Raw genomic sequence first — 12,500 nt, forward strand, 5'->3', positions numbered from 1 at the left:
TGGTTGTTGTGTTTTGGATAATAATAATAATAATAATAATAATAATAATAATAATAATAATAATAATAATAATAATAATAATAGTATTGTTACGAAGACTGCTCGAGAAGATGAAGACACAAGGTAGGAATTTTAGTCATAGCTTTGTCTGTTGATATTACTTTCGATTCTGATGATGATTTTATTGTTGTGTTTTAGGTGATAATAATAATAATAATAATAATAATAAGAAAATAATAATAATAATAATAATAATAATAATAAGACACAGACTTAGCGAGAAGACAAGTATGTTTTAGTGAAAAGGTGGCGATAGAAATCTCAAACTTCAGTTATTAGAGAAAACAAAAACAAACACAACATATATAGTTCCTCTGTGTTCCCAGAAAACAAAATGGCGCTCGAGTCTTTCGAAGTCAATTAGCGAAAATTAGTGACACCAGAAAAAGCAAGGAAATGATGAAAGTAGGAGTTAAATAACAAGTTTTTTCTGCAATACAAGAAAGGGGCAAAGTTACTAATGTAATTACTATTCACCAACTTGAGCAAGGCTCAGCATTCTCGCGTCTTATGTGGTTTGTATGTTCTATTTTGTAGTTCCATTCTTTGTTATCTTATGTACATGCACTTTACAAGTGTGATATTATTATTTATTATTAGGTTATTTTATTTTTATTAGTTATTATTATTGTGCTACAGTATTTTGTACTGTCTCCATTGCATTAGTTTAACTAATGTATCTTGTGTATGTATAATGGTTTTGAAGACATTTTTACTTATATTGAAATATCGTATTAACTGCTAAGCGAAATTTATGAGCCACGAAAGACCGAAAATTTCGTACTTACTGGTTGGTGAGTATGAGTAAAATATATATATATATATATATATATATATATATATATATATATATATATATATATGTGTGTGTGTGTGTGTGTGTGTGTGTGTGTGTGTGTGTATATTATAATACCACAATTCCCTATTAACTCCCCGAATTCTTCGCGCTTTTGTTTGGATGAGCTTGTCACTAAAAACCTTGAAATCCAAGTGCAAAGTAATATGAAGAAAATTATTGATGTCCGGTAGAGGGAAACGAACCCGCTTCACCATAATCACGACGAGGTCACTTTGCGACATGCCCACGAAAAGGATGAAAAATATTTATTAAGAGCTGGAAATAGGATCATCCTCACCATCCAGCTACCGGACATCATAATTCTTCATACTTCTTGCACTTGGATCTCAAAGGCTTTGTAGTGACAAGCAGAATCTACACACACACACACACAAACACACACACATTATATATATATATTATATATATATATATATATATATATATATATATATAAATAATAATAATAAGATAGATATTAGATGATAGTATATATATAGATATATATATATATTCATCTTGTCAATCTGATCACTTTCAACAGTAAATCTCATAGATACGTAATGGTATTTCGTAAGCAAGGTCAAGGCTTCAGTCAATAAATGAAAGAAAACATTGACCACTCAAAATTCTAGTCTACAAGAACACCCAGTGGAAGCTATCGGAGGGAGGATGTCTGCATTACAGTTCAACAGAAGTAGTCATTATGGAGATAGCATCATAGAGAGAGAGAGGGGGCAGCATCTACCGTCTAGGTAATAAGGAGATAGATAAGCTTGATAATAGACTCTCTCTCTCTCTCTCTCTCTCTGTTTTATTTCTGAAAGGCACTTGTTGCTTGTATTTCAGACTCAGCTGAATTGCAATACTGACCGTCTGGGCAATAAGGGAAGAGATGAACTTGATAACAGGCTCTCTCTCTCTCTCTCTCTCTTTCTCTCTCTCTCTCTCTCTCTCTCTCTCTCTCTCTCTCTCTCTCTCTCCAGTGACGAAGGAATGACGTTAATACCATGTTTATAGAAATGTTCTGGAGACAGGGCTGAACAATCTTGCATTTGGCTAGAATTCCTTCAGAATGACTGTAACGATTATGTTTTTCGCTGTAGGGGTCAAGGCTCTCTTGACCTCGGTGGGGGTCGTGTGTCTGCGTGTGTGTGTGTATGTGGGGTTAGGGGTTTTGCTGGGGGTTAGGGGTTGTGGGCAATGCATATTCAAGCAGCAGGAGTCAGCTGCGTTCTACAAACCCCCCCACTGCATGTCAGATAATCATGCAGAGTGGTGCTGTAATTTCTCGATGATGAAAAGTGCCAGACTTAAGCCCGTGTTATGGAAGTGGTCTCTGCAAATGAGCGTATGGTCGTCAAAAGTCCTTTATTGACTATAAATGGCACGCCGGACGATGAAGTTATTAAGATCGGTGACTCAGATGGAGGAGGGTAATGAAGGCCTCTTTTTATCCCATCGTTTTGGACACTCACTAACTCGCTAACATTAACACCCAGTCACTCACTCACGCGCTAGTGGACATCCATCCAGTCACTCATTTACTCACTACTGTGGCCCCAGTTTTAGCATCCCTGAATACTCATGTTCCACTGCCATTCAGAATTGGGTAATGTTGATGATAGAATTATTATAAAGCATTCTCTCTCTCTCTCTCTCTCTCACTTCATTATAAATACCGAGTATGTCTTTTTTTGCTTGTTTATTTTGCTCTTCATTATTTCTAGAATTTTCATCTTTTGAATACTCAGAACTGGCCATGACCCACAGGTTGAAAACCACTGGCATATATGATAACGGATTTAATACGTACTGCCTCTGTTACTCTCCCGCCTCATTGCCGTTGTATGTTCACGTCAACAGTCGACCTTATCTCCAATCTGAGTCGATATTGGCCCTTTGATGCTGAGACGCTACTTTGAGAAACTAATCAGTCAATAAATCCAACGTCAACACGGTTTTAGATGCACAGTCCCACACACATACGTCCGCATACTGAGTCTAGTCTCTCTCACGTCGCTTCCTGTGAGGCATTTTGTAGCACGTGCTGTGTAAAATGCGCTATCCCGCTCCCTTTCACCCCCACCCCTATCCCCTCCATTCATCCCATGGGAAGTACCAATAGCCACGGTCGCAGCTGCGAGGGAAATTTTGTATGCCCGCAAGGAGGTTGCCTAGACCTGCCTAGACGCATTGCTGTTTGACCAGTAAATGAAAAAGAGTAAATTGTTGTATTCTTGAGGATAGTTCAAGAGAAATTCATCCTCTATGCTTTCACAGGAATAACAGTCTAGCTTCACCGTCTGAAGGAATTTAAAAAGCGCGTAAACACGTCACATGTAAACATGGCCAACGCTCTGTGTCCCCTCACCTCTCGAGTCTGGATCACACCTGTGGAGTTTGGATGCCTTCCTGTGGCTTTGACTTTGTCTTAATGTAAGATCGCTTTTGTTCGGCCATGCAACGGAGGGCGATAATGTGATTAAATCATTAAGTGTTGTATTATATTCGTAGCATTAAGATTGCCGAGCGACTGTGATTTAAGATTTTCACTAGTATAATAAAATATTGCAAGTATCTACCTCGACCATTTACACGTTTCCGGACAAGTCGGCAGATGTTCCGATCTGAAAGAAGACTCGAGTTGCCAAACGGGGATTATTACGTCATCCTTCCTGCCCAGACGAGCTCAGTAACTGCGATATTTATTCTAGGTATTTCAGGCAGGAAGGAATCACTTTTCCTTAATAGATATTTCAGGCAGGAAGGAGTCACGTTTTCTTAGGAATATACTCCAGGGAAGAGCAAAGTATCTCTTGGTACCTCAGGCTGGAGTAGATAACATTTCATGAAGAGTTTGTTCCCAAAATCCCCCTCTGTATAAACAAAAGCGCCAATTTCAGCATCGCCACGGCTGAGTGTTCTGTTAGTTCAGCTTGTCAGCTGTCGTCTTATCTGGCTGATATGGCCTTCGACTAAAAGGCTGAAGTTCGCCCGAAAGGAAGAATTTTGCGTTCTAGTTTGGATAACCTATAACTTTCTGGTGGTGAGAATCCAGATTAAACTTCGTATATTTCCCGGATAGAGTCAAATGAAGAAGTATCATTCACCGTTTACAAATGTTTTCGAGTGTTTGAAAGTGAAAATCAAAATTAACTTTTACATTGATTGTTTAAACCCATTTACTGGTTGATTGCCATGCTTAGAATCCGTATATTAAGCGAGAGAGAGAGAGAGAGAGAGAGAGAGAGAGAGAGATTTATGCCAAACCCTGTTCTCTGAAAACCATTATCTTTAGGAACTTGGTTTTGTTTTACTTGTGTCAACAGAAGAATTTTAAGTCTGTAAAGTTCCAGACATTCAAGATTAAAACAGTCGTAAGATTATCCTTATTGTTCTTGGAGAGCAGGGATTGGCATGGCTCTCTCTCTCTCTCTCTCTCTCTCTCTCTCTCTCTCTCTCTCTCTCTCTCTCTCTCTCAGAGTACTTATCAAGACCTGAGCAATAAGTTACTTAATGATTTAATCTCTCTATTATACCTTTATTTATTATCATAACCTTACAACTCAGATGAGATATATCCTTTCCTGGCACCCGAATAAAATTATATTCATCAGTAATGTTCAAAGTAGTGAAAATATTGAATAGGTATATTTTAACTTATTTTCCGTGAAATCTTATGATCTCTAACCTTATTCTTTTTGCGTTATGTTTATTTTAGCTTTTTATTTCGTCAGAATTTTCCGCAGTTTAATTTTGACATTCCTTCAGTATTTCCTACGGTAAAATAAGTTACAATTAAAATGTTGCCGCCAAAAAGCGCAAATATATGATATCCACTTGGGATGAGGTTGCTAACCCCATCCCGTCCTTTAACCTGGTTGCGACCTACCGCAGCTGACTAACCACCAGGTACTTGATTCATCGGTTAGATCAGCAGACGCATTGGGGCTTAAAGGAACTTGCCTGAAGCGTCCTGCCTCGAGTACCTATAACTATACGTGATTTGTTTGTATGATTATAATAATTTTTCAAAATATCAGGGTTCAGTATTTTCATCGTTACAGTACACTTCAATATTCAATTGCAAAGTTTTCAAAGAATTGAAAATTAATTTATTATGCTAGTTGAGTTCAGATGTTTAAAGTATTGAGATAACAGTGTTGTTTTTCAAAAGTACCTGGTTATCAAATTGTTTGAAAAAGACAGTGTTAGGACGTATTCGTAACCTCACATTCTTAAAAAGGTAAAGATGGGTATTAGCTTTTTTTTTTTTTTATCCCATTCATGTCAAGGAAGGTAAAACAACATACAATCGACCGTCTCTTGTTACCATCGCTATTGAAAGATAATAATAATAATAATAATAATAATAATAATAATAATAATAATAATAATAATAATAATAATAAAATAATAATAATAATATACTGAATGTTTTAGTTCATGGCCAACTGCATGAAGTCAGGTACTTGAACGAAGTGTTAAATCACTTAGTGAGATGGTAATCAGTAACAGTTACTCTATTATTAACTATATCCACTATGTACTGCAGTCGCCACTGCTAAATTCTTCGGTAGGTATTCATATCCCGTGGTCCAATTCACCGGATCGTGTAAATACATCCATCTCTACCGTGATTATCATGAAGGTGGGTACAGAGTACTTTTTGTTTAACGATGATATATTTATGCATTTTAAGATTCGGTAAGTTAGGCCTATTGCAACCGCACTGTTGGGCCTAGCTGCATTCCCCCAAATCACGGAAATTATTAAAACAGATATTTTAATTGAATTCGTACGGTGCATACCATGCGGCTTCATAACGGGCATTCTAAAGCCTCGGAAGAATGAGAAAGTGACAACGTGTTATTGAGAGAGAGAGAGAGAGAGAGAGAGATGGTTTTCGGGGCGGTGGTGGGGGGAGTAAGGTAGATGATTGGATCGTTGGGACTTGGGAGTGACTGTGAGTAGCAGAGTTGACTGAATATTGCCACAGACGGAGCATACCTCCATCTATACCCTGGCCTACCCCAACCCACAATGACTCGTGCCCTCGGTAACTGTACTCTCACGTGAGACTCAGCTAGGTTTTAGCCTAGATCTGAAGATCTTCAACTATGCCAAATCACATAAAGGAAAAACCACTTGCCAACATTTGAGAGATAAGAACAAATACTATAGGTTGTTGGCTGAACTGATGAATTTTAGACTTATCGTATGATTATCTGAAGTGTAAGAATAATATTAAACGGTGTTTTGATGTGATATTTTATATTATTCATAATATTATGGAGGATTAATGCAAATCTCTATCTCCGTCATTGTCTCTTACTTTATGTCCATATATTCCTTGTGAAATTATGATTTTAGTCACCAATCCAACTATGCAATGTTTCATTTAATATGCATGAAACCAATCCAAAAAGTAATTTTCGTAGGCTGACTTCACTAAATATGCAAAAGGCAGTCGTATATCGCTGACTTAGCGTATGTAAGAGTGTTAATCTAGATCTAGACCTATTCTAAACGTAAGCTAAAAAATACAGCGAAGTTTGTGTTCACAATTTGTAAGAGAAATATGCAGGGTGCCGTTATAAGGAGGAAAAAAAAAATCTTTGATCTGCAATACGCAGTGTGAGCGCGCTCTCATAATGCCAAAATGACTTAAGCGTTTGATAGCAATAAATGCAATGATTCTGAACAGACTCGTTATACACAGTTCGGATGTAGGGGGCAAGCCATAGTGATACCATATTTGCATGGCAGTAGCTTATGGCATTTATCGTCATTTCTTTCATTTTTCTTTGTATTAGTGTTTATCTCCTCTATATTATCCTTCTCTTAGTAACCCCCCCCTCGCACCATCCACTGCTGGGGGGAAAAAAAAGTAACAAAGAGAGAGGGGAAAAAAAATAAATCATGTTTCCAACAAGTCTAGACCGATAGCAGGGAATCGTCCCAACACAACGAATCAGGCTTTCATGATGAGTCTTCCACCCATGCAACTCTCACCCAACAGCACCCCATTCATTCCCCCACCCCTCCCAAATAACCCCACCACCACCACCATCCTCATCCTCCCGGTTGACCTTCCACATCCTACGCTCTCTTTCTACCCAGTCGTCTTTCCAGATGGCTACTGAGCTGCCCTCCGTAGTTCTCCTCGGGCCATGCAAGCAAGACCCACTATAGGCGCATCTCATACGTACGCCAAGTCGCGTCGAGACGCGTCTCCCGCCAAAACCGGTTCTCCTCTGTCGGTGGTGATGACGATGCCTCGATTTTTTCCTATTGTTGACCTTCTTCGCCCCTACGTTATTTCCTCTCTTTCTGCTTCTTGACGGGGCTTGTTTTATCTCGCCCAAGACGAGTTTTATAAGATGCAACATTCGAGAATTTTGTCCAATCTTGATGAAGTGTTTAAATTCCACAGTCTAGACTCTAGGCCGTGAGTAATTCACCTTTCAAAACTAACCTACGATCAGCTGTAGCTTTCTACCCAGCACTAAGTTCATCCTTTATTGTAGCATCCCTCTGACGTACGTATACAAGTGACTCAGAGCAGCGTCATAAAAATGACCAAGCTTCTGTTTTCTAAATCAACACGCAAAAGGAATTTAGGCGCATGACTAACTTGGCCAGCAGGAATCTTGATTTGTGCGAGTGACCCATCGTGCCAAAATATGCTTTGATCTCCTTTTATAATTTGGTTGTATCTGGCGTTTTGCTGAAGTGATATTTTAACCAATTATTCATCTGATCCCCAACCGGATATTTATTTTTCTCCCTAATTGGATCTGCACTAAACTGAATAGATGTTTTCATCGCTAACTGGATCTGCAGCCATCTGAATGTATTATTTTAATCACTTCATTGGATCTTTAACCAAATGAATATGAATTTGCATCACTTAACTAGATCTTAGTTAACTGAATATGTATCTGCATCACTTACTAGCTCTGTAGTCAACTGAATATGAATCTGCATCACTTACTGGATCTTAGTCAACTGAATGTATATAATCATCACATAACTGGATCTTTAATCAACTGAATATGAATCTGCATCATTAACTGGATCTTTAGTCAAATCAATGTGTATTTTCATCACTGAACTGGATCTTTAACCAACTGAATATGTATATTCATCACTTACCTGGATCTTTAACCAATTGAATATGTATCTTCATTACTAACTGGATCGTTAGTCAAGTGAATATGTATTTTCATCACTTAACTGGATTTTTAACCAACTGAATCTGTATCTGCATCACTAACTGGCTCTGTAGTCAACTGAATATTTATTTTCATCACTTAACTGGATCTTTAACCAACTGAATATGTATCTGCATCATTAAGTGGATCTTAGTCAACTGAATATGTATTGTCATAACTGAATTGGATCTTTAAACAACTGAATATGTATCTGCATCACTAAGTGGATCGTTGTCAACTTAATATGTATTGTCATCACTGAACTGGATCTTTAACCAACTGAATATGTATCTGCACCTCTAACTGAATCTTAGTCAACTAAATATGTATTTTCATCAATAGCCGGATCTGTAACCAGCTGCATATAAAATTTTCAACACCACCTGGATCTGTAGCCAACTCAGTATGTATTTTCATCACTAACTGGACCTTTTCACCCACTGGATTAAATATCAGCATCACCAACTGGATCTGTATCCAGAAAGCCAACTGGTTTCATCTTCTGAATAATAATGATAATATATTTACATCAACTGGATCTTTGTTTGCACCGCAAACTGGATCTGTATCCATTGAGCCATCTGGATCTACAGACGGATCAAATATTAGATTTTGATACTTGAGAATTTTTCAAATTTTAACAATGCAGCAATTAAATTTAAGGGGTTTAGTGTTACAATTCAGGCAGCGAAAAAAAAATACACTAATACTTAACAAACCATTATTCCATTATGCCCCTTCATAGATTTACTAGATAAATAAAAAATAAGAATAAATAAATAAGTTAGACCCAAGAGTTTAGTCTCCTGACTTATGGTTAGCATTCGTAGACCGTTTCTTTACATTGGTCCTTTTACAGATAAAAGAAAAATAAACAAAGAAGGATTTACCCGAATCTGATGACGTCACTCCCAGCGCTATAGTTGTTTATATACAGTTTGTGCAGTCAAAATGTTGATTGAATTAACGGAAACCGGACCAAGGATATATATATATATATTATATATATATAAAATATTATATATATATATATATATATATATATATATATAAATATATATAAAATATATATATATATATATATATCTTCTTCTTCTTCTTCTTCCCAGCTTTTTCCCATTTTTATATGGGGTCGCCGTTTCGGATGAGCCGTTTCCATCTATTTCTATCTTGCACTTCTGCCTCATCAATTCCCTTCTCATGTAAATCTCCTCTACACAGTTCCCTTAAACTCTTCCTATCTTCTTTCTGGTCTCTCTTCTTCTTGCACCTCCACTCCCATAGTATGTCTCCCAGCGTGGTCCTCATCTCTCCTCAACAGGTGTCCATACCATCTCAGCCTCCCCTCTGCACTTTCTTTGATACTTCCACCACCTTAAGTTGACCCCCTTATGTAGTCATTTCTGATCCTATCCACTCTTGTTACCCCAGACATCCACCTAAGCATCTCATTTCCTGCCACATCCATCTTCTTCTGCTCTGCTTTTCTCATGCTTGCTGTTTCCGTACCATACAGCATTGCTGTTCTTACCACCGTCTTGTGAAATTTTCTTTTAACCTAAGCGGCACTCTTTTGTCACAAAGAACTCCCACCGAGGCCGCTCTCCAGTTGTTCCAGCCTGCCTGTACCCGATGCCCCCCCTTTTCCCCCCATTTTCTTCTTCTTCCATACTTCCTCCACGCCGTTAACAAAAGATCCCCAAATACTTAAACTTATCAACTCTCCTTATTTGCTCTCCACCAAGCTGAATACTTTCTCTATCATCCCCCTCAGTGGTGGTACACATATATTCTGTCTTGGATCTACTTATTCTCATTCCTCTGTCCTCCAGTACTTGTCTCCATCTTTCCAATTTCACTTCAGATCTTCCCCTGCTCTCTGCACACAGAACAATATCATCCGCATACAATATCCTTCCATGGTACTGTCTCCCTTACTTCCTCTATTATAACATCCATCACTATGTTAAGATAAATGGGCTCAGAGCCGACCCCTGGTGTAATCCTACTCTCACCTCAAAACCTTCTGTCTCCCCAACACTGCTCCTCACTCTGGTAAATACATTCCGGTACATCTCTTGTATCAATCGCACATACTTCTCTGGCACATCTTCTCCCTCAGGCTCCTCCATACCTCTTGTCTCGGGACTCTGTCATAAGCCTTTTCAAGGTCAATGAATACCATATGTAGTCCCCTTTGTCTTTCCCCGAATTTCTCCATTATTTTTGCCTCAGACAAAATATACCATCTGTTGTTCCCCTTCCCTTCATAAATCCCATCTGCTCTTTACCTATTTGTACTTCTTCTCTCAGTCTAGCATCTATCATCCTTTCCAGTATCTTCAAACGTGTGGGACATCAATTTAATGCCCCTATAATTACCACACTCTTGGACATCGCCTTTCCCTTTAAAAATTGGGATCAATATACTCCCACGCCACTCATTTGGTATCTTTTCCTGTTCATGGATCTTTATCATAAGATCGTACAGTATATCCACTCCTTCATCTCCTAATGAGCCTTTCCATGCCTCCACCGGGGATCATGTCTGGTCCGGTTGCCTTCCATTCTTCATCTTCTTCAGTGCATTTAGTACCTCTTGCCTAGAAAACCCTCATTACCATGCCAATGTTTCACTTGCCCCCCATCCATCTTCTTATTAGTCTAGTTATTTTCTTCATTTAACAACTGTTCGAAATATTCTTTCCATCTCTTCACAATGTCTTCCTCCTTTCTAAGCACTACACCTCTTGATTCTTTATTTGTTTGATGTGTGTTATATCTTTGGTGCTCTTATTTCTAGCCTTTGATAGCTTCATCATCTTCTTTAATCCTTCCTTTGTCCCCAGCTCATTACACATCATCATACGACTTTGCTTTAGCTTGGGCTACCACCTTTTTCACCACCTTGTTTTTCTCTCTGTACCTATTTTCTGTCTTCCACTGACTGTGACTCTTCCCATCTTTTTCTTTGCCTCCTTCTTATCTTTTACTACTTTCTCAATGTCTTCATCCCACCACCTAACTTATCCTTCTTCCCATATGATACCAGATGTCTCTCCTAGCCAGCTCCTTTCCATGCCTTCTTATTACTGCTGCATTTCGTGCCCACCATTCTTGAAACATCTTCATCCCTATATCATAATCCTCCAAAACCCTCCTCTTAAACTCTCTCTTCTTATCCCCTTCCTTCTGTAATTCGTACCATTTAATTTTCCTTATCCCTTTAGCTTTGGTTTGTTTTTTTCTTTCCCTTTTCAACTTCAAGTCCATACATAGCAGCCTGTGTTGGGGGGCTACATGGTCGCCTGAATAACTTTTTTTTGGGGGGGGGAGCAGTTCTTGACCTCCACCAGATTTATCCTTTTATACAAGAAATAGTCTATCTGGAGAATCTTCCCCCACTCCTATATGTTATTAGGTGTTCCCTTTTCTTCTCAAAAAATGTGTTTACTATTGCCATGTCGAATGACACAGCAAAGTCCACTACACTCTCTCCTTCTGGGTTTCTCTCCCCAATTCCATGGCCCCATGCACCCGCCCAATCGCCTCATTTTTCACTTCCGACATGGCCATTCAAATCTGCCCCAACTATCACCCTCTCATGCTCTTCCAGTTCTTGCATTATTCCATCCATGTCTCTCCAGAAATTTCCCTTCTCTTCTTCTGTGCAACCAACTTGTGGTGCATATGCGCTTATAATATTCAGAATCTCTCCATAACATATCTTCAATCTGATGATACGGTCATTATTTCTATGCACTTCTATTACCGAGTTCTTTAGTTTCACTAGACAGTACTATGCCAACTCCATTTCTACCTTGTTTATTTGCTCCACCCCACTATATATAGCTTATATCCATCTCCCAACTCTTTAGCTTTATTTCCTTTCCACCGCGTTTCTTGCACACACACAACATCTACTTTCTTTCTCTCATCAGTCAGCCAATTCTCTACCTCTCCCAGTCATGGACCCAACATTAGCTGACATACTCTGAACCCAATGTGAGCTCGCTTCTTTAGCTGCACCCGCTCCTGATGCAGTAGCCCTCGCCTTACCACAGAGTTAGGGCGATGTCTCTGTGCGTCGTTTACGGAGTACGCCCTAGCATTACCTCTTTCCATATTTCGGCTCATTCCATTTTTTGGTTTTGGCACAGATTTTTACAGCCGATGCCCTTCCTGACACCACAACCCTCCCTATTTATCCGGGCTTGGGACCGGCACCCATAAGGACTTGGTTGGCCCCCCCAGGTGGCTAGGTTATATATATATATATATATATATATATATATATATATATATATATATATAATAATATATATATATATATTATATAAAGAGAGAAAGAGACAGATCACATTCGTCATAAAATACAATCT

General features: G+C 38.6%; 1 protein-coding gene across 10 annotated transcripts in view; it reads right to left on the bottom strand.

Annotated features, from left to right (window-relative positions):
- LOC135226418 (transient receptor potential channel pyrexia-like) overlaps positions 1-12,500 on the bottom strand; it is a 91,877-nt gene that overhangs the window by 36,487 nt on the left and 42,890 nt on the right. The window contains exon 1 of one of the 10 annotated variants that reach the window (XM_064265952.1): positions 2,715-2,809. The exons of the other annotated variants lie outside the window; for them this stretch is intronic. Within the exon in view, the coding sequence (XP_064122022.1) occupies positions 2,715-2,739 (25 nt within the window). The 5' untranslated portion in view covers positions 2,740-2,809. Of the gene's footprint in view, positions 1-2,714; positions 2,810-12,500 lie in introns of those variants that run through there. 10 annotated transcript variants of the gene reach the window in all.

This window comes from Macrobrachium nipponense, chromosome 14, assembly GCF_015104395.2.
Source record: "Macrobrachium nipponense isolate FS-2020 chromosome 14, ASM1510439v2, whole genome shotgun sequence".
Taxonomy (NCBI): domain Eukaryota; kingdom Metazoa; phylum Arthropoda; class Malacostraca; order Decapoda; family Palaemonidae; genus Macrobrachium; species Macrobrachium nipponense.